The sequence below is a fragment of the Pelecanus crispus genome, chromosome 21 (assembly GCF_030463565.1).
Source record: "Pelecanus crispus isolate bPelCri1 chromosome 21, bPelCri1.pri, whole genome shotgun sequence".
Lineage (NCBI taxonomy): Eukaryota > Metazoa > Chordata > Aves > Pelecaniformes > Pelecanidae > Pelecanus > Pelecanus crispus.
Genome location: NC_134663.1, coordinates 6,350,292 through 6,372,848, shown reverse-complemented (window position 1 = coordinate 6,372,848; position 22,557 = coordinate 6,350,292). Strand labels below are relative to the sequence as shown.

The window sequence follows — 22,557 nt, the reverse complement described above, 5'->3', positions numbered from 1 at the left end:
TTCAGCGGGTGTCGGAGGGGAGGCGGCCGCCGCTGGGCGTCGGATGAGATAAAGCGGCGAAAGTGGAGCATCCCCCGGCGGAGCGAGGGACGGAGCAGCCCAGCGCCGGCCGGACGACTGCCGGGACGGGGAAGGGGGCTCGCTCCCTGGGCCAGGCGCGGGCGGCGGGGTGCCCGGGGGCTGGGGGGGGACGGCTCGGCCCGCAGCCCACCCCGCCCCGACGGCTGCCCCCATGCTGGATCACCCGAGCCAGGATGGAGAGCGGCAGGAAGGAGAAGGTGAGGCCGCCGCCGGGGCAATGCCAGGGGGACTGGCGGGGGAGGTGGGGTGGGGGGCAGCCGGTGGGTGCGGGAGGCGGCACGGGTCCCCCCCAGGCTGCCAGCCATCCCTGCGGGAGCGGCCGGGCACGGCGGGGGTCTCCCGCCAGGCACGGTCCCCACCAGGGAGAGGGGTAGCCGGGAGGGGGAGGACGGCTGGCGGGTCAGACGCCGGCTCCGGGGACAAAGCCGTGCAGCCTGGGGGTCAGCCCCGATGTGCCCGGGGGGGGTCCCCATCCCCGAGGTCTCCCCCCGGTGCGCTCCGGGGAGGGTGCCCAGCGCTGGTGTTTTGGCACGCCGGTCCCGGCATGACGTGGGCCATGCCCCATCCCCACGCCAGCAGGGACTCGGGATGGAGCCAGGAGCTGGGCAGCTCCCACCATCCGGGCATCGCCGCTGGCATCTTGCTGCCAGCTGAGGGGCTGCCGCCCCCGGGATGGGGACGCGGCCCCTCGCCTCCCACCGCTGGCCTCACGTGTTCACCAAGGGCAACCCGGGGAGGCGGGCACCCGGGCTCATCCCCGGCCAAACGTCGGCTGGGGGGCAGCTGCTCCCGGCTCCTCTCCCAGATGGATTGAGCTCCCGGGGCCGTGCCATGGGTGCGGACAGCCAGGTGCTTCCCCGCTGCGGACCGGGACGCCCAAGGGGACCCTGAGGGGACACGGCACCGTGCCGGGGGCAGGAGCGGGTGGCTGGCAGGGTCGGGCATCGCCAGCCACCGCAGCCTTGGCCTGTTGCGGTTTCCAGCTTTGTCCCCTTTGCGGGATGCGTCAGAGCAAAACAGTGTCTTTGGGAAGGCAAAGAGCCTTTTTCGGTCGCATGGGAAGAGCCAAATCCTGCCAAGGAAGAGCGAAAGCCATTGTTTCGGAGGTGAGAGAAGGGATGAGTCGGGGCACGCGGCGCCTGAGATGGAAAAAACATTGGAAAAATAAAACTCGGACCCTTGTGTGCTACCCTCGGGTGCTGACCCTGGGGACGGGGACCCTCTGACCACGGCATATTTGGTGCTCATGTGCCGAACGGTGCCGCAGGATGGCTTCGCACTGAATACCTTCAGCCGACGACTCAGGCGAGATGGTCAAATCCAGCTCCGTGCTTTTCCTGGCAGGATTTTTTCCACCCATCCCGGGCTGAACACCCTCCGGGTCGTGGTGAACCTCGCCGCGGTGCTTGCCTTGGGCCGCCCCAGCCCCTTTCTGGGGTGCCCGCTGCCGTTCCCCCGGCACAGCGGCGTCCTCCGTGGCGCAGCCGCGTCTCCTGGCATCTGGTCTGATGGCACCTCGGGGGGTTCAGGGTGAACGGACCCCCCGGCTTCGCACCGGGGCGGAGTGGGGAGGATGGCCGGAGAGGTGCTGGGGTCCGGGATCCCACCCGGCTGCGGGCGGTGGCTGAGGCCTGCCCGGGCGCGAGGGCTCTGCGGAGGCAGGAGCCTTTGGGGTGAGGAGATATTCGGGATCGGCCCCCGCTCGGGGGGCTGGAGGCTGAGGGACGGCGTCCGGGGCCGGGTGCGATATCAGGACGCACTTGGGGGGATCGGGGCGAGCCGGCCGCAGGTTTGGCTGAGCCGAGGCGGTGGGCGCTCTCCCCATGCCGGGGTGCTCCAAACCACATCCCAAAGCCTTTTATGGAGCCCCCCCCACCCTGAAACACATCGGGAAGCGGCAGCGGCCTCAGGGAAAACATCCGCCTGCCGGCGAAAGTGCAAGCGGGAGCGTTTTAAAGCTTGCCCGCATCCCGGTGACTAATGAGCCCTCTAATGCCGCCGGCTGCATCTGGCCGAGCAGGAGCGCGCTCGCTCCCCCTCCCCGGCTCCATGACAGCCCGGGGCTGCTGCCCCCGATTACGTGCCCGTGGCCTAATGGAGGGCTGCGCCGGCGGCAGAGCCCCGGGTTGCTACGTAAAGGGTAAAATACAGGTCCTGCCTGCCAGGCGCTTCCCTCGAGTGGGCCCTGCGATTCTCCCTGGCAGCGAGGCAAGGCAGCACTTCCCAATAATACTTTTTATATCCTGCCTGCGGCCCTGCCCGCCCGCCCGCCTGCCCTTGCCCCCCGCCCGTTCGCGCCGAGTTTGATGGGCGGAAAATGGAACCCACGCTTCCCGGGGGGATACAGGGAGAGGGATGCTCCCGGGGGACCAAGGAGGACGCAGCATCCTCATCGCAGACATGGCGGGGTCCCACGTCCTCAGTGGGAGCCGCTGAGCTCCTAAATGGCGTCACTGGAAGCGCTTCTTGCCGGGAAAGATCCTGGGATTCGGTGGGATGGGATGTCCCGGGTCTCTGGTCTAAGCGCTGCTGGAACACCTCCGGCTTCCATGCAACCGTCCCAGCTCGTGGAAAATGAAGCTGCTGAAGGCGACGGCACGGGAGCCCTATGCTGACAGCCGGCGCCTGGCAGGCAGCCCCGGGAGAGGATCTGGGGCCAGCGGCTGCTCGTGCCGGTCCTGTGGATTCAGCAGCGTGCCCGTTAGGTTGGAGGCAGGACAGCGGAGAGATGGGATAAGGTGTTTCGGCATGTCTGTGCGCCGATGGGGAAAACCAGGGCCAGGGGAAGGAAAATTTGGATTATTTATTGCGGTTCAGGCCACCCCGGTCCCATATCCTCCATCCCCAGCTGATGCCATCTGTCCCACCGCAGGTGGAGCAGATCCTGTCGGAGTTTCGGCTGAAGGAGGAGGACCTGAAGAAGGTGATGTACCGGATGCAAAAAGAGATGGACCGAGGGCTAAAGCTGGAGACGCACGAGGAAGCCTCCGTCAAAATGCTGCCCACCTACGTCCGCTCCACACCCGAGGGCTCAGGTACGGCGCCGCCGGGCTGGACGGGCATCGCTCCGGGTCCTTTGCCGCCTCACCTCTTCCCCGGACCTCGCCGAGCTCGGGACCCCCCTGAGCCGGTCACCTTGTGTCCCCCCCCGGCTTTGCAGAGGTGGGAGATTTCCTGTCGCTGGACCTCGGCGGCACCAATTTCCGCGTGATGCTGGTGAAGGTGGGCGAGGGGGAGGAAGGGCAGTGGAAGGTGAAGACGAAGCACCAGATGTACTCCATCCCGGAGGATGCCATGACGGGGACGGCTGAGATGGTGAGCTGGGCACACAGGGCATGGCGTCCCCTCCCGCACGGTCCCCGTGCACACCCTGCCGCGTTTCGGTGGGGACGCCGGTGGGCACATCCCTCGTCCCTCCAGCTGGCAGAGGCCAGGGGTGGCGGGGAGGTGGCCACACTTGGGGGACCCGCGGTTGGAGACGGTGGCCGGCCGCGCGCAGGGGGAAGATGAGGGACAGCCCCCGGCGAAGGCTGGACCTGCTCTCTTCCAGCTCTTCGACTACATCTCCGAGTGCATCTCTGATTTCCTGGACAAGCACCAGATGAAGCACAAAAAGCTGCCCCTGGGCTTCACCTTCTCCTTCCCCGTGCGGCACGAGGACATCGACAAGGTGAGGGGGTGGCCGGGCAGCGTGAGGACTTGGGGGTCCCCGTGACCCAGCTACACCCACAGCCCCATTTCGGTCTTACCCTCGCTCCAGGGCATCCTCCTGAATTGGACCAAGGGCTTCAAAGCCTCCGGCGCAGAAGGGAACAACGTGGTCGGGCTCCTGAGAGACGCCATCAAACGGCGAGGGGTGAGATGATCGGTTTGTGCCGGTACCGCAGCGGCAGGGAGACCCCGGCACCCACGGCTGCAACGGGGCCGCCGGAGCCCGGCGTGTCCCCGGGAAGGGTCATTCCATGCGTGTGCACGTGTGTGTGCACGACACATGCATGCATCCTCGCCCTCGGGGACCCCCCACCCCAGAACCGCCCGCTGCGGGACAGCCCGGACCCCCGGCGAGAGCCCGATGGTCCCTCTCCCCGCCCCAGGACTTCGAGATGGACGTGGTGGCGATGGTGAACGACACGGTGGCCACGATGATCTCCTGCTACTACGAAGATCACCGGTGCGAGGTTGGGATGATTGTGGGTAAGACGGCCCCTTCCTGCAGGGACGCGCGGCAGGCGAGGGGGGACCGTTCCCATGGCCCCGCTCACGCTCCCCTGCTGCGAGCGGGGGCTTGTCCTTTTGGGGGGGACACACCGAGGACAGGGGGGTGGCAGCGGCACCTTGCCGAGGTCTCCTGAGGTTGGGATGCCGGACGGCAGCGCCTGGCCCCGGCACGGTGCTGGGGGCACCTTCGGGGTGGAAAGGGGGGGTCACCACGATGTCCCTGGTCACCCGCGGCGTGGGGGGGTCCCCAAGGGACATCCTTTCTCCAGGCTACCGGTGGCCCCGGCATCTCACCGTACGGTGGGGACCCACTGACGGCGGCCGGCGCTGGCCGTGCCGGGGGGCCTGGGAGGTGGGGATGGGTTTGAACCCCGCAGGCTCCTTTGCCCCCTCCCCGCAGGGGAGCAGCCCCCCGCCGCCCCCCAGACCCAGGCTATCTTTAGTGCCATCGACCACACGGCCATCTGGGCTTTCCGCACCGGCTCGTGCCGTCCCCTCGGCCTGGGTAAACACCGCGCCGGGCTGTTTACCAGCTCCTCCGGAGGCTGGGCCGCCCTCGCTGCGCAGCACCCAGAGGCCCTGGGGCCCGCGGTGGCCGTCCCCGACACCCGCCGGGGACAAGCAGCCGGCTGGGGCTGCGCGGAGGGACCGGGGGCGAGCAGGAGGGCAGAGCTTCCCCATCCGCATCGGGAGCGGGACGTACGGCTCCGAGCGCAGCCCCCCCGCCGTGCCGCTGGCTGCCCCATGGAGCCGTCGGGGTGTTGGGGGTCAGCGCTGTCCCCCCCCGCCCCGCCGCCACCAGCAGCCGGTCCCATCCCCGGTTCCCGCTGGCAGGGACAGGCTGCAACGCCTGCTACATGGAGGAGATGCAGAACGTGGAGCTGGTGGAGGGCGACGAGGGGCGGATGTGCGTCAACACGGAGTGGGGGGCCTTCGGCGCCTCGGGGGAGCTGGACGAGTTCCTCCTGGAGTACGACCGCGTGGTGGACGAGACCTCACTTAACCCCGGTCAGCAACTGTAAGGAATAGGACAGATCCAGGTCCTCTGGGCGTCCCCCTCCATCCCCAGCCGCGTCCCCTCCGCCCACCCTTCTCCTTCCCCCTGCCCGCCCGCGCCACGCCGGGCTCAGCTGAGGCCGGAGCAGCTCATCACAGGTACCCCCGAAGCGGGGGTCCCTCGCCCTGGCCGCCGTGCCCACGTGCAGGGACGTGTCCGGCAAGGGAGCGGAAGGAAAGAGGGGGTGCCATGGGACGTGGCTCCCCCAAATCCCGTCCCTGACGGCCGCCCCCTCGCCTGTCATCCCCCCCGCAGCTACGAGAAGATCATCGGGGGGAAGTACATGGGGGAGATCGTGCGGCTGGTGCTGCTGAAGCTGGTGGACGAGAACCTGCTCTTCAACGGCGAGGCCTCCGAGAAGCTCAAGACCCGCGGGAGCTTCGAGACCCGCTTTGTGTCGCAGATCGAGAGGTACGGGGCTGGCGGGGCCGCGGCGGGGGGCCGGCACCCCCAAACCAGCCCGCTACCCTGCCCCGCTCTGGGGTCCTCCGTGCTGTCACCCCACACCAGTCCAAGGCGCCTTGGGGTGTCTGTCCTGTCACCCCACACCTGGGTGTCCCACATGGGGGTCTCCTGTCCCGTCACCCCTCACCAGCCTGCTCTGACTGTCCCATATTGGGGTCCCCATGTCCCATCACTCCACACCAGCCTGCCCTGTCCCGTATTGGGGTCCCCTGTCCCATCACTCCACACCAGCCTGCCCTGTCCCATATTGGGGTCCCCATGTCCCATCACTCCACACCAGCCTGCCCTGTCCCATATTGGGGTCCCCTGTCCCATCACTCCACACCAGCCTGCCCTGTCCCATATTGGGGTCCCCTGTCCCATCACCCCACAGCTGGGTGTCCCACATGGGGGTCTCCTGTCCCATCACCCCTCACCAGCCTGCTCTGACTGTCCCATATTGGGGTCCCCATGTCCCATCACTCCACACCAGCCTGCTCTGTCCCGTATTGGGGTCCCCTGTCCCATCGCCCCTCACCAGCCTGCCCTGTCCCATATTGGGGTCCCCCTGTCCCATCACCCCACACCAGCCTGCCCTGTCCCATATTGGGGTCCCCTGTCCCATCGCCCCACACCAGCCTTCTACAGCTGGGCTCCCCCATGCTTTCACCCCACACCAGCCCTCTACAACCGCCCCACACGGGGTCCCCGCGTCCCCCCGTCCCCGGGCCGACGCACCCCTCTCTCCCCATCCCAGCGACTCCGGCGACCGCAAGCAGATCTACAACATCCTGACGGCCTTCGAGCTGCTGCCCTCGGGGACGGACTGTGACATCGTGCGGATGGTCTGCGAGAGCGTCTCCACCCGCGCCGCCCAGATGTGCTCGGCCGGGCTGGCCGGCGTCATCAACCGCATGCGGGAAAGCCGGAGCCAGGAGACCCTCAAAATTACCGTGGGGGTCGATGGCTCCGTCTACAAGCTCCATCCCAGGTGAGGATCCCCAGGGAGCCTTCCTCCCACCACGGCCCCCTTCCTCCTCCTCCTGCATCCCCCAAACCTTGACCCCGTTTTTTTCCCCTCCGGCAGCTTCAAGGACCGCTTCCATGCCACGGTTCGGCAGCTGACGCCCGGCTGCGACATCACCTTCATCCAGTCGGAGGAAGGCAGCGGGCGCGGGGCCGCGCTCATCTCGGCCGTCGCCTGCAAAATGGCCTGCATGATGGGGCAGTGAGAGAGGACTCGGGTGGAGGATGAGGATGATGATGGCGGGGGGGTGGGATGACGGTGGTCCCGCTCGGAGCTCTGCGAGGAGCAGCGACGGACGTGGGAAGGGATTTGCCGCCGGCGAAGGCGGCTCCCGGCTCCCCAATAAATGGGGCTTGCGTGGACTTCTCCTCTGGGACCGCTTGAGCCAGAGCTCCTCGTCTTCCTCATGTTCACAGGGAGACCCCCCCCATGGGGCTGCCCCACAGGTGTGGGGGCTGCTGAGGGTCATCCTGCGTCTCCCTGGCCCCCTGTGTCCTCCCCTCTGGGGACCCAGCCGCAGGGAGCGGGACCCCCATGTGCCCCCCCCAGCCCCTTTGCTGGGACTGAGACCCCCTTGGGGGTTGGCCAGGAGACAAGGGGCTGGTTGGGGGGTACTTGGGCGTCTGGGGGGAGGAGGGGGCCGGGTCAGCCCCCACAAGCGAGCCCCGGGGGTGCAGAGACAGACTGGGGTGCGCCGGAGCTGTGCCGGATGCGGCAGGACACTGATTTTCGGGGATGCCCTCCAGCTTTGTCCCCGCAATGGGGACAGGGTGGGAGGCAGAGCCTGGGGGCACCCCAGCCTCCCCCTCCCAGCGCTGACCCCCCCAAAAGGGGCACGGACCCCCCCAGGGGCTAAATCCCGCTCCCGCCAGCAGCAGAACCCCAAAACGCAGTGGTTCCAGCCCAGCCCAAACACGTGCTGGGGCTCGGCCCCCTTCCCACGCAGCCAAAAATAGCGTCCCCCCGCTCCGGTGAGACCGGGGGTCCCGGCCTGGCTCGTGTCCGGCACAGCCCGGCCGTGTCAGCGCCCGGCACCAGCGCCAAGTTTGGCTCGGCCGCCCGCCCGCATCCGCTGCTCGATTTAGCTCGGGGCGATAAGGGGGGGATAAAAACTGGGGCGCCCCGGGGACCCCCAGCCCAGGGCTGCGGCGGGGATGGTGAGTGCGGCCGGGGACCCCCTGGGCGCCGAGGACGGGGGCACCCCAGGGTGTGGGGATGCTGCGGGGGGGACTGGGGGCACCCCTGGGTGTCGGGGTCCCTCTGGGGGTGTGGGGGCACCCCAGGGATTTGGATCCCCTTGAAGGCTTGGGGCACCCCAGGGTGGTGGGGTCCCTCTGGGGTTCTGGGGCACCCCGGGGTGTTGGGGTTCCCTGAAGGGTCTGGGGCACCCAAAGGTATTGGGGGTCCCCCACGGGGTCTGGGAGCACTTCAGGGTGTGGGGGTCCCCCTTGGGCATCTGGGGCACCTTGGGGTGTTGGGGTCCCTCTGGGGACCTGGGGCACCCCAGGGTATTGGGGTCCTCCTGGGGCACCCCAGGGTATTGGGGTCCCTTTGGGCACGGGGGGCACCCCAGGGTGCCAGGGGTCCTTCTGAGGGTCTGGGGCACCCTAGTGTGTTGGGGTTCCCTGAAGGGTCTGGGGCACCCAAAAGTACTGGGGTCCCCCGGGGGGTCTGGGGCACCCCAGGGTGTTGGGGTCCCTCTGGGGGTCGGGGGCACCCCAGGGTGTTGGGTCCCCTGAGGGTCAGGGTGTTGGGGTCCCCTGGGGGGGTCTGGGGCACCCCAGGGTGTTGGGGTCCCTCTGGGGTCTGGGGGCACCCCAGGGTTTTGGGTCCCCTGAGGGTCTGGGGGCACCCCAGGGTGTTGGGGTCCGTCTGGGGGCACCCCAGGGTTTTGGGTCCCCTGAGGGTCAGGGTGTTGGGGTCCCTCTGGGGTCTGGGGGCACCCCAGGGTGTTGGGGTTCCTCTGGGGGTTGGGGGCACCCCAGGTCTGGGACCCCCTTGGGCTGTTGGAGTCGGCCCCGGGGCTGTGGGGCCACCCCATAGTATGGGCCACCTTGGGGGGTCCGGGGACGCCCCTGGGCACCTGGGGCCACCACATGGGTCTGGGCCCCCCAGGGCGTCTGGGACCCCCCTGGGACGTGGGGGCGCCCCGGGATCCAGGAGCATCTTGGGGTCCTGGGGCCACCACAGGGCGTGGGGTCCCACGGGGGGCGGGGGCTGCCGAGGGGTTTGGGGGCCACCCCGGGGGCGCCGCCCCCAGCCCCACAGCCAGCCGCTGGCAGGGGATCCCTGCCGCTCTGATTGGCTGTCCGGGACGGGGGAGGGCTGCGCTCTGATTGGCGGTAGCCCCCAGCCAGCAGGATTCCCTGTCTTCTGATTGGTTGCCACCGGAAAGACAGCCTTGAGCTCTGATTGGTAGCAGACCACAGCTAGCAGGATTCTCTCTGTTCCGATTGGCCAAGGCCAAACAAAAGGGATTCCCTGCACTCTGATTGGCTGAGGCCAAAAGAAAAAGATTCCCTGCACTCTGATTGGCTGAGGCCAAAAAAAGGGATTCCCTGCACTCTGATTGGCTGAGGCCAAATAAAAAGGATTCCCTGTGCTCTGATTGGCTGAGGCCAAAAAAGGGGATTCCCTGCACTCTGATTGGCCGGGGCCGGACCAAGTGTTCCCCGCGCCCCGGTTGGCTCCCGCAGGCCGGCAGCGGGGCGGGCAGGCGCGGCAGGTGGGCGCAGCCGGGATCCTCCAGCGTCTTCTCCAAGCTCGAGCAGTCGCAGATCCAGGAGTTCACGGAGGTAGGGGGGCGGGGGGTCCTGGAGTGGGGGTCCCCGGGTGGGGGGTCCTGGGGATGGGGGTCCCAGGGTGGAGGGTCCTGGGATGGGGGTCCCAGGGTGGGGGGGGTCCTGGGATGGGGGTCCCAGGGTGGGGGTCCCAGGGTGGGGGGTCCCGGGGTGGAGGGTCCTGGGATGGGGGTCCCAGGGTGGGGGTCCCAGGGTGGGGGTCCCAGGGTGGGGGTTCCGGGATGGGGGTCCCGGGGTGGGGGGTCCAAGGGTGGGGGTCCCAGGGCAGGGGGTCCCAGGGCGGGGGGTTTCAGGGCGGGGGGTTCCAGGGCTGGGGGTTCCAGGGCAGGGGGGGTTCCAGGGCGGGGGGTCCCAGGGCAGGGGGGTTCCAGGGCAGGGGGGTTCCAGGGCGGGGGGTCCCAGGGCTGGGGGTCCCAGGGTGGGGGTCCCAGGGTGGGGGTCCCCAAGCTCGGTCCCCCCTGACCCCCCCCGCCCGCTCTGCTCCAGGCCTTCAGCTGCATCGACCAGATCCGGGACGGGATCATCACCAGGGCGGGCCTGAAGGAGACCTACTCGCCGCTGGGTCAGCGGCGCCGCGTGGCCTTGGGGCAGGGCTGGCCGCGGCGCCCAGGCGGGCGGCGACGGTGGCGGGGGACAGCGACGGTGCCAAGCGGGGGGACGGCGGCGATGCCGGCTGCAGGGACAGTGCCAACGCCAAGGGTGGGGACGGGGACGGTGCCAAGCCCGTGGCGGGGACGGTGCCGGCGCCAAGCGTGGGGACAGACGTGGCGCCGGGCGTGGGGCAGCGCCGGTGCCCGGTGCGGGGACAGCACTGGTGCGCGGCCGAGGCAGCGGGGCGTGCGGAGGGAACCGCTCGCTGTATTTCCCGAGGGAGGCGTCCCGGCGCTCCGGCCGGCATCTCCAGCGGCCGCTCTCCCCTCCTGGGGCCCGGCTGCCCCCTGTGCCTGGTGCCACGTGGCCTCGTCACCGTGTGTCCCCCCCAGGGAAGGCGAACGTGAGCGACAAGGAGCTGGAGGAGATGCTGAAGGAAGGGAAGGGGCCATTAACTTCACCGTCTTCCTGACGCTTTTCGGGGAGCAGCTGAACGGTGAGTGGCCCCGGGTGCCCCCCGACACCCCCAGGGATCGGCCCCGAACCCCACCTGACGCCTCCCCCGCCAGGCACCGACCCCGAGGAGTCCATCCTCAACGCCTTCGAGCTCTTCGACCCCGCCGGCACCGGCACCGGCAACAGGGACGAGTGAGCGGGGGGCAGCGGGGACCCCTCGGGGCACCCGCCTGGATCCTGCGTCCCCTGGGGTGGGGTCAGGAGCCGACCCCGGGCTCAGCCGTTCCCTCTTCCCGCAGGTTTAAGCAGCTTCTCCTGACCCAGGCGGATAAGTTCTCCCCAGAGGAGGTGAGGCGGCTCCCCCGGCCGTCGCCGTCACGGTCCCCTGCGCTGGCCCCAGCCCACCCTGTCCCCTCACAGTGTCCCTGCACGAGGAGGGCGACAGGACCCTCGGGGGACGCTCAGGACGCCCGGCTCTGCCTGCCTGCGGGGAGGCACGGGGAGGGGGACACAGCCCCATGATCCCTGTGTGTCCTCCAAAGACCCTGTCCCCAAGGTCCCCGTGTGCCCAGCCCCATCCCCGCGATCCCGAACCCCATCCCTGAGACTCCACGTGCCCTGCAGGGACACTGTCCCCAAGATCCCCACACGTCAACCCTCACAGGCCCTGTCCCTGGGGTCCCCAGGTCCCCCACGTTTCCCCTGTCCCTGTCCCTGAGACCCCATGTGCCCACAGGGACCCCGTCCCCACGGTCCCTGTGTGTCCCCCATAGACCCCCTGTCCCCAGGGTCCCCATCCCCGGGACGCCCTCGTGGCACCCCGCAGGGCCCCGTCCCAGCCCCTGTCCCCACGCAGGTGGAGCAGATGTTCGCGGTGACGCCCATGGACGTCTCGGGGAACACCGACTACAAGTCCCTGTGCTACATCATCACCCACGGGGACGAGAAGGGGGACTGAGGGGACAGCGGGCCCCCCGCCACTCGCTCCGGCCGAATAAACCACCAAATGAGGGCATCTCGTCTGTCCGTCTGTCCGCAGCGGCTCCGGGGAGGGAAGTGGCTCCGTTCAGCCTGGGCTTTGCACCCTTGCATGGCTCCTAGTGTCCCCATGGAGTTGGTGTGTCCCCAACACAAGGGACAGCCCACCCACCCCCCCCCAAAGAATGGGCTCCCAGGGGACCCCTGGCACGGGGGACAGCAGGGCCACCGTCCCCAGGAGCTGCCGGACGCTGGCCCAAGGCGAGATGCTTTATTGTACGGGGAGGAGGATCCGGGGTCCGGGGGGGCAGGCGGGGCTGGGGGGGGGTTCGGGGTTTGGGGGGTGGCACCTGGGGCCACTGCGGGGCTGGGTCCTGCAGAGACAAGGAAGGAGCAGTGAGTCGGGGGCCACCATCACCCCGTCACCCCCAACGCAGGTGCCAGCAAACGTGGCTCCTCCAACCTTCCTTCCCCTCTCCAGGATGCATTTTGGGGTCCCCTGTCTCACTCGCACCCTATGGGGTGCAGGCAGGCTCCCTCCTGGAGGCACAGGACCCCCAAGTGCCCTTCCACCCTGGGGCGGGGGGGGTGGGATGTGGGGTGCAGGATGGAGGCTGCAGGATGCAGGACTTGGGGTGCAGGATGAGGGATGTGGGGTGCAGGGTATGGGGTGCAGGATATGGGGTGTGGGAATGCAGGATGGAGGCTGCAGGATGCAGGATTTGGGATGCTGGGATGCAGGATGCCGGATGCACGATGCAGGGTGCAGGACTGGGTTGCAGGGTGCAGAGCGTGGGATGTGGTGGGGTGCAGGATGCGGGGTGCAGGATGGGGGGCATGATGCGTGGGATGTGAAGCGTGGATGCAGAGCGTGGGATGTGGAGGGGTGCAGGCTGTGGGGTGCAGGCTGTGGGGTGCAGGATGGGGGGTGCAGGATGCAGAGTGAGGGATGTGTAGGGGTGCAGGCTGCGGGGTGCAGGATGGGGGGTGCAGGATGCAGAGTGAGGGATGTGGAGGGGTGCAGGCTGCGGGGTGCAGGATGGGGGGTGCAGGATGCAGAGTGAGGGATGTGGAGGGGTGCAGGCTGCGGGGTGCAGGGTGGGGGGTGCAGGATGCAGAGCGTGGGATGTGGTGGGGTGCAGGATGCGGGGTGCATGATTCAGGGTGCAGGATCAGGGTGCGGGGTGCAGAGCGTGGGATGTGGTGGGGTGCAGGATGGGGGGTGCAGGATGCAGAGCGAGGGATGTGGAGGGGTGCAGGCTGCGGGGTGCAGGACGCGGGGTGCAGAACGCGGGGCGGGTGCTGACCGCAGGACTAGCAGAAGCCGATGGCGGCGCAGGTGTCCTGGGGCTCATCGCCGTTCTGCAGCGAACTGCTGATCTGGTCCCGGTACCTCTTCACCAGCCCCTTGCACGTGCGGCTCCGGCCCTTCCTCCGGGCCCTGCAGACCTTGTCCAGCGCCTCGCCCACCGCTGCCTGCCAGGACCGGCCCCGGCGGTGTCAGCGGGGCTGCGTGTGGGGCGCCGGCCCCCTGCCCCGCTCCCCCAAGCCCCCCAGCCGCCCCCTCACATCGTCAGGGTCATCCCCCGCCATCTCCTTGACTTTCTTCACGATTCTGATGCACTCTTGGCACTTCTTCCCCTTGCCCTGCGCCGTCACCTCCACTTCGGCCACGTCCCCTTCGGCTACGTCCCACTGCGGGGGGACAACGCGGACCCTCAGGGCCGTGCCGGGCCCCCCGGCGCGGCCCCGATGCGGGCGAGGGGCTGCCCCACGGCTGGCGTCAAGGCCGTGGGGCGGCGGGGCCGGCGCTCACCAGGGCCAGGCTGTCCCAGAGGTCGCGGCAGTACTGCTCCTTGCGGCAGCGGGCGGCGGTGGCCATGTCCTGGCACCAGGACGTGGGGCCGCCCTGGCAGGGCTCGGGCACCGCGGCCCGTGCCGCTGCGCGGGGACGGTGAGCGCGGCCACGGGGACGCGTGCCCGTCACCGAGGTCCCCCAGACCCCGTGCCCATGCAGCCCCCGTCCCCTCCAGCCCCTGCTCAGCCCCCCCCGCCATCCCTCCTGCCTGTCCCCGTGTCCTCCTGTCCCCACCACCCCAGGTCCCCACGTGAACCTTCTCCCCGCCATCGCCCCGCGCGGAACCCGTCCCCACCACCCTCAGGTCCCCACCCCAACCCTGTCCCCGCCATCCCGGGGTGCCTGTCCCCACAAGGACCCCGTGCCCGCCGTCCCCAGGTCCCCGTGCGGGCCCTCTCCCCGCCATTCCGTCTGCCTGTCCCCACGTCCTCCTGTCCCCCCCGTCCCCGGGCGAGCGTCCCCACGCAGGCCCCGTCCCCGCCATCCCCAGGTCCCCACACAGACCTCGTCCCCACCGTCCCCACCTGCCTCCCGCCCGCCATCCCAGCGTCCCCACGCAGACCCCGTCCCCTGGTGCCATCCCCGCTGTCCCATGTCCATCCCCACACGTCCCCCCTCCACCCCGGGGTGCCCGTCCCCCCGCCGCCCCCTCTCCACACCCTCCGGGACGCGGGGCAGGAGGGACCCCCGCTACCTCCCACCGCCACCAGCACCAGGAGGAAGGCGGCAGCCATGGCGAGCCCGCTGGAGAGGGTGACAGCGGGTGACAGCGGGTGACAAACAACCGTCCCACTCTGACGGCTTTTATAGCCCCGCGAGCGGGCTGTGGGGGCAGCTGCGCCACTCAGCGCCGACAAAACCCAAAAAGCCCTTAAAATGGAGGTGCGCCGGCTCGCCAAACCCCTTCCTCCCTCGCACCTCCGCCCTCCGCCCCCGCGGCAGGAAGGGGGGGCGGGGGGGGCCCGGCCCGAGCCCCGGGGCCCCCCAAACCGCCCCCCCCAGCCCCACAAGCCCCCGGCGGCGGGAGTGGGGGTGCTGCCGGGCACCCCAAAGCCTCAGCCCCTCCGGGCCGTGCAAAGGGCACCTGGGGGGCGGCCCGCGGGCCCCCCGCCATGCGGGGTGGGAGCTGGGTGTGGGGCCGGACCCTCGTGGGCTCCATGGGGGCCTGGGGCTCCGTCCCGGTGTCCCCCCCCGTCCCCTCCCGGGCTCCCTGAGGTCCCGGGGCCGGTCCCGGTGTCCCCTGTCCCCCCATGACCAATGTGGAGTCCCGGGGCTTGGTCCCGGTGCCCCCCCGCAGCAGCCCCGGTGTCCCCTGTCCCCCCATGGGGTCCCTGGGCCTGGTCCCGGTGTCCCCTGTCCCCCCATGACCAATGTGGGGTCCCGGGGCTTGGTCCTGGTGTCCCCCCCCGGCAGCCCCGGTGTCCCCTGTCCCCCCATGACCAATGTGGGGTCCGGGGGCCGGTCCCGGTGCCCCACCCCGGCAGCCCCGGTGTCCCCTGTCCCCCCATGGGGTCCCTGGGCCTGGTCCCGGTGTCCCCTGTCCCCCCATGACCAATGTGGAGTCCCGGGGCTTGGTCCCGGTGCCCCCCCGCAGCAGCCCCGGTGTCCCCTGTCCCCCCATGGGGTCCCTGGGGCCCGGGGCCCGGTCCCGGTGTCCCCTGTCCCCCCATGACCAATGTGGGGTCCGGGGCCGGTCCCGGTGCCCCCCCCCGGCAGCCCCGGTGTCCCCTGTCCCCCCATGGGGTCCCTGGGCCCGGTCCCGGTGTCCCCGTGCCCCCGGGGCTCCGTGGGCTCCCGGTGTCCGTCGTGTGTGTCCCCCCCCGCCCCGTTTCCACAGTAACGGCCTCGCGCCGCCGCCGCCAGCCGTTGCCACAGCGACCCGCCGCCGTGACGTCACTTCCCCCGGCGGCCACGCGACTTCCGGCCTTTGCGGCGTTCGCGCCTTTCCCTCCCCCACCAATGGCGGGTCCGCGGTGCCGGGCCGGCGCCCCCCGACCTCTGACCTCTGACCTCTGACCCCGTACGTGACCTGCGGGCGGGGGGGCCGCAGCCGGGGGCCCGGGGGGGGGCGGTTGCCTTTTGGGGTGCCCGGGGGGGCCTGGGGTGCCTGGCCCGGGGGGGCTCCCGGGGACCCTTTGGCTTCTGGGCAGGCCCGGGGGGGCCCTGGGCCGGGGGGGGCCCCATAGGGTGGTGCTGCCTGGGGGGGCTTGGGCCGGGGGGGGCTCCATAGGGTGCTGCTGCCTGGGGGGGCTTGGGCCGGGGGGGCCCCATAGGGTGCTGCTGCCTGGGGGGGCTTGGGCCGGGGTGTTTTGGCGGGGTGTGGTGTTTTCGGTGGGGGCTGGTGCTAGGAGGTGTTTTGGGGGGGTCTTTGTGCCGGGGGGGTGTTTAGGGGGTGTCCTGGGGGGGGCCGGTGCTGGAGGGCTTCCAGGGGGCTGTGCAGGGCCCTCGGTGCCAGGGTGTGTTGGGGGGGGTCCCAGGGTGGTCCTGTGGCCAGGGTGGATTTTGGGGGGGCTTCAGGTGTCCTGCTGCCGGGGTGTGATTTGGGGGGGACATCCTGGGCTTTTTCTGGTGCCAGGATGAGTTTGGGGGTGCCCTGGTGTTGGAGGGGAGGGGGGGTGCTGGAGGGGGTGCGGTGTTCAGGGCAGGGGGGGGTTAGACCTAGACCTGCTTTGCGTTTTGGGGGGCAAAGGGGGCAGTTTGGGGGTGGGGGCCGCCTCCAGGGAGGGATTTGCGGCGGCGTGGGGTGACAGTGATGGCCGGGGTGCGCCGGGCTTGGGGCTGTGCTGCCTGGCTGGCCTTAATTTGATGGGATCCTTAATTTGCCCCTTTGCTTTCCAGACCCGCCGTTAAAATCCTGCCGTGTCCCGCCCCACAGCTCCAGCCCGGCGCCCACCATGTTTTCGGAGCAGGCAGCCCCCACAGCGCAGGGTTTGCTGGCCCCCCCCTCTGCCGAGGCCTCCACCTTCGCCAGGGTGCCGGTTTCGGCGTACGCCGACTGTTCCCAGCCGTTCCGTCTGGGCGAGCGCAGCTTCAGCCGCCAGTACGCTCACATCTACGCCGCGCGCCTCATCCAGATGCGGCCCATCCTGGAGGAGCGGGCACGACAGAAGTGGGGTGAGTGGGTTTGGGGAGTGACCTCCCTCTTTGGGGCAGGAGGGCAAAGCCCCGCGGCCAACACGCACCCGTTGGAAGCTGTTTGGTGATTTTTCGGCGGGTGCTGGCTATCAGTTCCTAAGCTTACACACACGTTACGGGTCATATAACCCACGGGTGTGTTTTTCAGGGATGATTTCTCTGTCAGACAGCATCCCAACGTTTCTAAAATCAGCTTTAAACATCAGCTGTGCGGAGAAATACTTTTTTTTTTTTTGTTCACCCGGCCAGGCTAAAGCTCCCGCTCGCTGGTGGGAGCACGAGTTAAGCGCAAGGTTTGTGGGGGTGAGGGGCTGGCGGCCACCCTGGCCAGGAAGCGGGGGGCGGGAGAGGCGTCGCTTGCACCTGGGGAGGTCGTTTCCTCGCCCGGCGTTCGCGGTTAGCAGGCGGGGTCCTTGCGCTAGAGAGTTTCCATCCAAAGGCGCAACGGCAGCGCTGGATGAAGCAAGCGCCTCGCCGCTGCCAGAGCGCGGTGGCTGAGCTTTCTGGCAGGCCTCGGCGTGGCGCATGGCTCCCCGAGTGTGGCGAAAAGCCTGTTATCGAATTTCACCTTCCTCAGCCAGCCAGGCTTTCGGCTTTGCCCTTCTATGGAGGTTTTCGGGCTGGCCACTTGTTTTTCTTTCCCCGGCCCCACGGGCTGCGCAGAGCTGAGGGGAAGCAAAGCCTGCGCCGGGCTGTGCCGGTGCCACAGCGGATGTTGTTCCTTGGCTGGCTGCCCTGCACTGTAACCCTGGATTTTGCTGAGGGTACGGGAACCAGCGGTTTTGTAAAGCTCCTCTTCCCGGAGTTGTGTGATGGGATGAGATTTCTGGGGTTTGTCTCACAGCAAGAATCGCCTGCAGGCAGAATCTGGAGAGAGCAGCCCCCCTGCTCCTAAACATGCACATTTGGGGGGTTAGAGCCAAGAATAAGAAACTAAAACTGGATTGTTTTTCTGACTCCGAGTGTTTGCATTCCTGGTATTGATGAACCTGTGTTTGCAGCTCTGCTGAGCCCAGGGTGCCTGTGATCGCAGCGGGGTGCTTTCCACCGGACAGGAGTCACGTTCAGCAGGCGCGTGATTAGCAAAGGGCGAGTTTGGTGGCGAAAACGTCACCCCACCGCCTGCAGCCAGAAAGGACGACCTGACGGAGGGGCCGGTGCGGCGGCGGGCTTTGGCAGCGTTGTTCTGGGAGAGGAGCCCGGCAGCTCTCGCAGCACCAGCGCGGCCCGGCAGCCGGTCCTCCTCCCTCCAGGGCCTGAGGCTCGGGGTGGATGGGCTTCATGGGTTGATTTAAACAGGGGGAAATAAAAGTCCCACAGACATGTAACAGGTGGGGCTGAAGCATCTCTGGGTCCTTGTGGGTGAGGTGAGAAGTCTGGGGTTCAGCTTGTGGTGAGGGAGATGCGTATTTTTTGCTGTCTGCACATGCTCCCCAGCCACAAAGACGATGAAGCGCTGGGGCTGCAGTGCTCTTTGCACCTCCTGAGGCACGTATTGGTCCCCCCGGCCCACGTTCCCCTGTGGGTCCCTGGCTAAAGCCCAGGGACCTATTTGTGCCTTTCAGGCAGAGGAAACCCTGCCGCTCCCCGGCAGCCTGTCTTCGTGCTGGGATCTTCCCAAATGCCCAGCTGCGATGGGGATCCTGGCTTCCAGCAGGGACTCGGGGCGGAGGATCCGGCCCTGGCAGAGGCAGAGTTGGGGGCGGTGAACGACCTCTCCTGCCTGTCAAATCTGAGTGGGATGTGTGGGTCGTCCCCTGGGTGGGGAGCGGGAACACCAGCCCCTCGTGCCCAAGGGCAAGAGCAGCGGTTCTGTGCCCAGGCAGGACAATCCCAGGCCCCTGCGCCCTCCCTTCCCAGGCAGAGCTGGGCCTGTGGGCCCGGCAGGAGCTCTGCATGCTGTCCTGGTGGTGGCTGGGAGCTGCGGGTCCCCCAGACCCCGGTGTGACCCAGCTTTCCTCCCCCTCAACGCAGAGGAAATGCCTGCAGGCAGTGCTGGCTCTCTGGTATGCTCTGTTGGCCCCATCTGGCCTACACATGTGGATTCGGCTCCGTGCCCCGAGGAAAAGCGAGAGGCTTTGCAACGTTCCCCCACTGCTTCTTCCTGGCCTTGACGTTCGGGCCCTTTCAGCAGGTCCCGGCCAGCCTCGAGCCTTGCCTGCCCTCGCAGCTGTCCCCAAGGCCAGCTGAGCCCCGTTTCTCTCCGCAGGGAATGGCCTGGCAGTGAGGAAGCTCTGCGAGCTGCGGGCGGGTGAGAAGTGCTGCGTGGTGGGGACGCTCTTCAAGGCGATGCAGCTGCAGCCCTCCATCCTGCAGGAGATCAGCGAGGAGGTAACAGTGGGGACGTTCCCTCCCGTGGGCCCCCCCGCTCCTCCTTCACACGGCTCTGGGGGACGTGCCAACACACACCGGGACCTCAGCCGGCTTTCCATCACTTCCCTCGTGCTCGCTGTGGCCGAGCAAGTGGGAACTGCCCGGGCTTTGACCCGGGGAGCCAGCGTGTGATCTTCTCCGTGCCCACTGTGGCCCTAGCCACCGCACCACTCTTGGTGTCACCCTTTGTGCCAGCGTGCATCATGTACGCGCCTGCTTGGTGTTGCTTTTCCTGCCCTTGGAGGGTTTGGATCCAGCGAGGTTGGCAGAGCAAACCTCCATTCCCTGCTGCAGGGTAGGAGGACGAGGGGGGCATCCGGAGAAGCTCTGCTGTCTCTGTGCCGTGCTGGGGGCCTGTTTGCTCCCAGCCGGCTCGTGGGGAGCACATTGGGAAGTTCGGAGCCTGCTCATCACGGCATGAGGTTAGCACCGTGCCTGCCGGGCAGGGTTCAAAGGCAGCAGAGCGCTTGCCCGGGCGGTGATTGCAAACACGTTTCCTGAGGCGAGCCAGAGCGCCGTCTCCCGCCGCCTGGCTGAGCCGCTTCCTCCTTGGCCGGGGAGCCGTGCTCGTGTTTGCTTCGCTGGGGCGCTGCGGGGAAGCATTAAGCAAAACCAGCTCATCCAGGCGGCATGCAGCTGGCGAGCAGCGCCGAGAGCTGCTGGGGCCTCCAAAGCGCCGCCTTCAAAGCAGCAGCAAAGCTTTGGCCGGGCCGGCGACGGAGGGGGTCGTGCCGGCGGCTCTCGTTAGTCACGCGCCCGTGCTCTGGTTTCCACGAGCGGGGTTTGGCTGGGGCAGGGAAGGGCCCTTTGGGGCAGCTGGGCCTTGCTGATGCCATCACAGCCTGCCCTGTGTCCCCCCCCAGCACAACCTGGTGCCTCAGCCGCCCTTGCCCAAGTACATCCACCCCTCTGACGAGCTGATTCTGGAGGACGAGCTGCAGCGGATCAAGCTGGAAGGAGCTGTCGAGGTGCAGAAGCTGGTGACAGGTAGGGGACGATGGCTCCTCGGTGGGAGCCACCTCAGGGGCCCTGGCCGGGGGCTGACCGCCCACGCTCTGCCGTAGGGACCATCTTTGCCGTGTACGGCTCCGAGCAGGACGATGGCAAGTTCCTGGTGGAGGATCACTGCTTTGCCAACCTGCCCCGGCCGCTGCCCTGGAAAGGCCCCAGCTCGGACCGGTGAGTCTCTGCGGTGACCGGAGCAGGGCTGGCACCGTGTCCCCCGCCGCATCCCTAAGCCCTGGGCACCGTTTGCCCCACGTGCCCATCGGAGTAGGTGCCTCGTGCCAAGAGATTCGCAGGCGGGGGCTCGCGTCCCCCGCACCTGGCTCTCTGAAGCCCCTTGGCGCAGGCGGCCCCGGCGTCGCCGTGCAGGCAGGAATCGGCGCAGGCAGGGAGCACGGCGTGCTGCCCGAGCCTCTCCACCTAGGTTCGTCCTGCTGGTGTCGGGGCTGGGGCTGGGCAGCGGGAGCGGCGAGTCCCTGCTGAGCACGCAGCTGCTGGTGGACGTGGTGACGGGGCAGCTGGGCGCCGAGGGCGAGCAGAGCTGTGCCGCGCAGATCGCCCGCGTTGTTCTGGCGGGGAACCTGCTGAGCCAGAACACGCAGAGCCGGGACACCATCAACAAGGTATGGCAGGGAAGGTTTCTTCAGCCTTGACCGTGCTCTTTGAGGCCCAGGCTGGCATGGGGAGTCCCGCGGAGGTGGGGAAGGAGGAATCGGGGGGGCTCATGGTTGTTCCCTCACTGTCTCCCCGCTGACCCAGGCCAAGTACTTGACCAAGAAGACCCAGGCTGCAAGCGTGGAGGCTGTGAAGATGCTGGATGAGATCCTGCTGCAGCTTTGCGTGAGTGCTTGGAGCAGGATGGGGTTGGCCGGCGACTTGGGTGCCTTCCTGGGGAGGGAGCCTGGCTCCGGAGCCAGGGAAGCAGCGCTCTGCCAGCAGCCCCAGGGCTGTGGGTGGCAAACACCCCTTCCCCGGCCCCCAGCTTCCCTTTGAGCACTGCATATGGTGCCGTACGGGAATGCAGCAAGAAGGGAAAGCAGCGCACAGCCCAGCTTCAGATCCCTCTCCCAGCATCTGGTCTCTGTGGTGAAGCCAAGCGGGGCTTCCTGCGCGGAAATGGCGGGAGCCAAATCGGGGAGCGAGGCAGAGCCGGCAGCGAGCTCCAGCCGGGGCTTTGCTCTGAGCCCCTTCAAAGGAGGGTGGTTTGGTAATTCCCAGTAATCCCCGCTCTGCCCGCAGACCTCCGTGCCCGTGGACGTGATGCCTGGTGAGTTTGACCCCACCAACTACACGCTGCCCCAGCAGCCGCTGCATCACTGCATGCTGCCCCTCGCCAGTGCCTACTCCACGCTCCAGCTGGTCACCAACCCCTACCAGGCCGATGTGGACGGCATCAGGTAAAGAAATCCTGGTGTGCCACCAGCTCTGTGACAACTGCCAGTGGCGTGGGATCGCGGGGCAAGTACAGCCGTCCGAATCTCTGCTTCCTTCCCCCAAAATATTGTAGGTTTTTGGGGACGTCAGGGCAAAACGTCAGTGACATCTTCAAATACAGCAGCATGGATGACTACCTGGAGATCCTGGAGTGGACGCTGCTGGCAGGACACATCAGCCCCACGGCCCCAGACACCCTGGGTAAGGCGAGAGCTGGGTGGCCACCAAGGCTGGGGGTGGTTTGCCCGCCAAAGGGGTGCGGGTGCAGATTCCCCTCCTAATTTCCATCCCTCCCAGGCTGCTACCCCTTTTACAAATCGGACCCTTTCATCCTCACCGAGTGCCCTCACGTCTACTTCTGCGGCAACGCTCCCCGCTTCCAGTCCAAGCTGCTCAAAGGTGAGTCCCGCAGCCTGCAGCACCCCCCGATCCTCGCTCGGGGCGGGGACCCCGCGCCGGGGTGCCAACCGAGGGCTCATCCGCCTGATGCCTGCCCGTCTTTGCAGGGGAGGACGGGCAGCAGGTCCTGCTGGTGACGGTGCCTGCCTTCAGCACCACGCAGACCGCCTGCCTCATCAACCTGCGTGACCTCAGCTGCCAGCCCATCAGCTTCTCCGGCTTCGGGGCCGAGGACGATGACGGGGACATGGAGGTCGGGCACTGACTGAGCAGGCAGGGCGCGGACTCGATAAACCCCTGGCCTCTTGGAGGGTCCCGGCACCCACCGCCTTTGTGTCATCTCTGTCTGCCCTCCTGGGAGGGCTGGCATGGAGCTGTCGGGCGCCCGGGAGAGGAGAGATGCTCGTACCAATATAACTTGATTTATTTGTGTAACAAAAAACCGTGTGGAGGGGACAGGGGATGCGCCTGCCTCCGTGCGGGCCCTGCCCTGGAGAGCGGGACCACCCCTACAACCCTGCTGCGCCGGGGGACGGGGACGGGGCGAGGGCTGGGTCCTGCTTCGCCCCCTCCCTTGCCAGGCAAGGGCTGGCGCTGCCCGGCCCCGAGGGACAGGGCAGCACGTCCTTTCCTGCCCGGCTCTGGCACCCGGCAAGGGGGATGCTCCGCAGCCGCCCAGCCCTTGGGGCGAGCGTCGGCA

At 68.4% G+C, this 22,557-nt stretch overlaps 4 protein-coding genes across 4 annotated transcripts; 3 read left to right on the top strand and 1 right to left on the bottom strand.

Annotated features, from left to right (window-relative positions):
- The first annotated feature begins 232 nt into the window (after positions 1-232).
- On the top strand, positions 233-7,032 carry GCK (glucokinase). Its single transcript, XM_075724092.1, is given in 11 exon segments — positions 233-244; positions 246-278; positions 2,954-3,116; positions 3,242-3,396; positions 3,632-3,751; positions 3,842-3,937; positions 4,176-4,275; positions 5,134-5,317; positions 5,612-5,767; positions 6,558-6,791; positions 6,888-7,032. Coding segments are annotated over 11 exon segments (1,398 nt in total).
- Positions 7,033-8,923: 1,891 nt separating this feature from the next.
- Positions 8,924-11,633, top strand: MYL7 (myosin light chain 7). The gene is given in 8 exon segments (XM_075724218.1): positions 8,924-8,965; positions 9,524-9,622; positions 10,115-10,190; positions 10,612-10,668; positions 10,671-10,715; positions 10,789-10,867; positions 10,975-11,023; positions 11,532-11,633. Coding segments are annotated over 8 exon segments (549 nt in total).
- A 1,334-nt stretch (positions 11,634-12,967) lies between these two features.
- On the bottom strand, positions 12,968-13,535 carry GNLY (granulysin). Its single transcript, XM_075724217.1, has 3 exons — positions 13,470-13,535; positions 13,223-13,348; positions 12,968-13,129 (listed from the first exon to the last, which is right to left on the bottom strand). Exons 1-3 carry the CDS (start codon positions 13,533-13,535, stop codon positions 12,968-12,970), a joined length of 354 nt encoding a protein of 117 aa, XP_075580332.1.
- A 2,870-nt stretch (positions 13,536-16,405) lies between these two features.
- Positions 16,406-22,122, top strand: POLD2 (DNA polymerase delta 2, accessory subunit). Its single transcript, XM_075724060.1, has 10 exons — positions 16,406-16,625; positions 18,856-18,977; positions 19,883-20,006; positions 20,084-20,198; positions 20,449-20,647; positions 20,784-20,864; positions 21,264-21,421; positions 21,532-21,659; positions 21,756-21,857; positions 21,965-22,122. The coding sequence occupies exons 1-10, from the start codon at positions 16,406-16,408 to the stop codon at positions 22,120-22,122; spliced, it is 1,407 nt and encodes a 468-aa protein (XP_075580175.1).
- Positions 22,123-22,557: the final 435 nt, after the last annotated feature.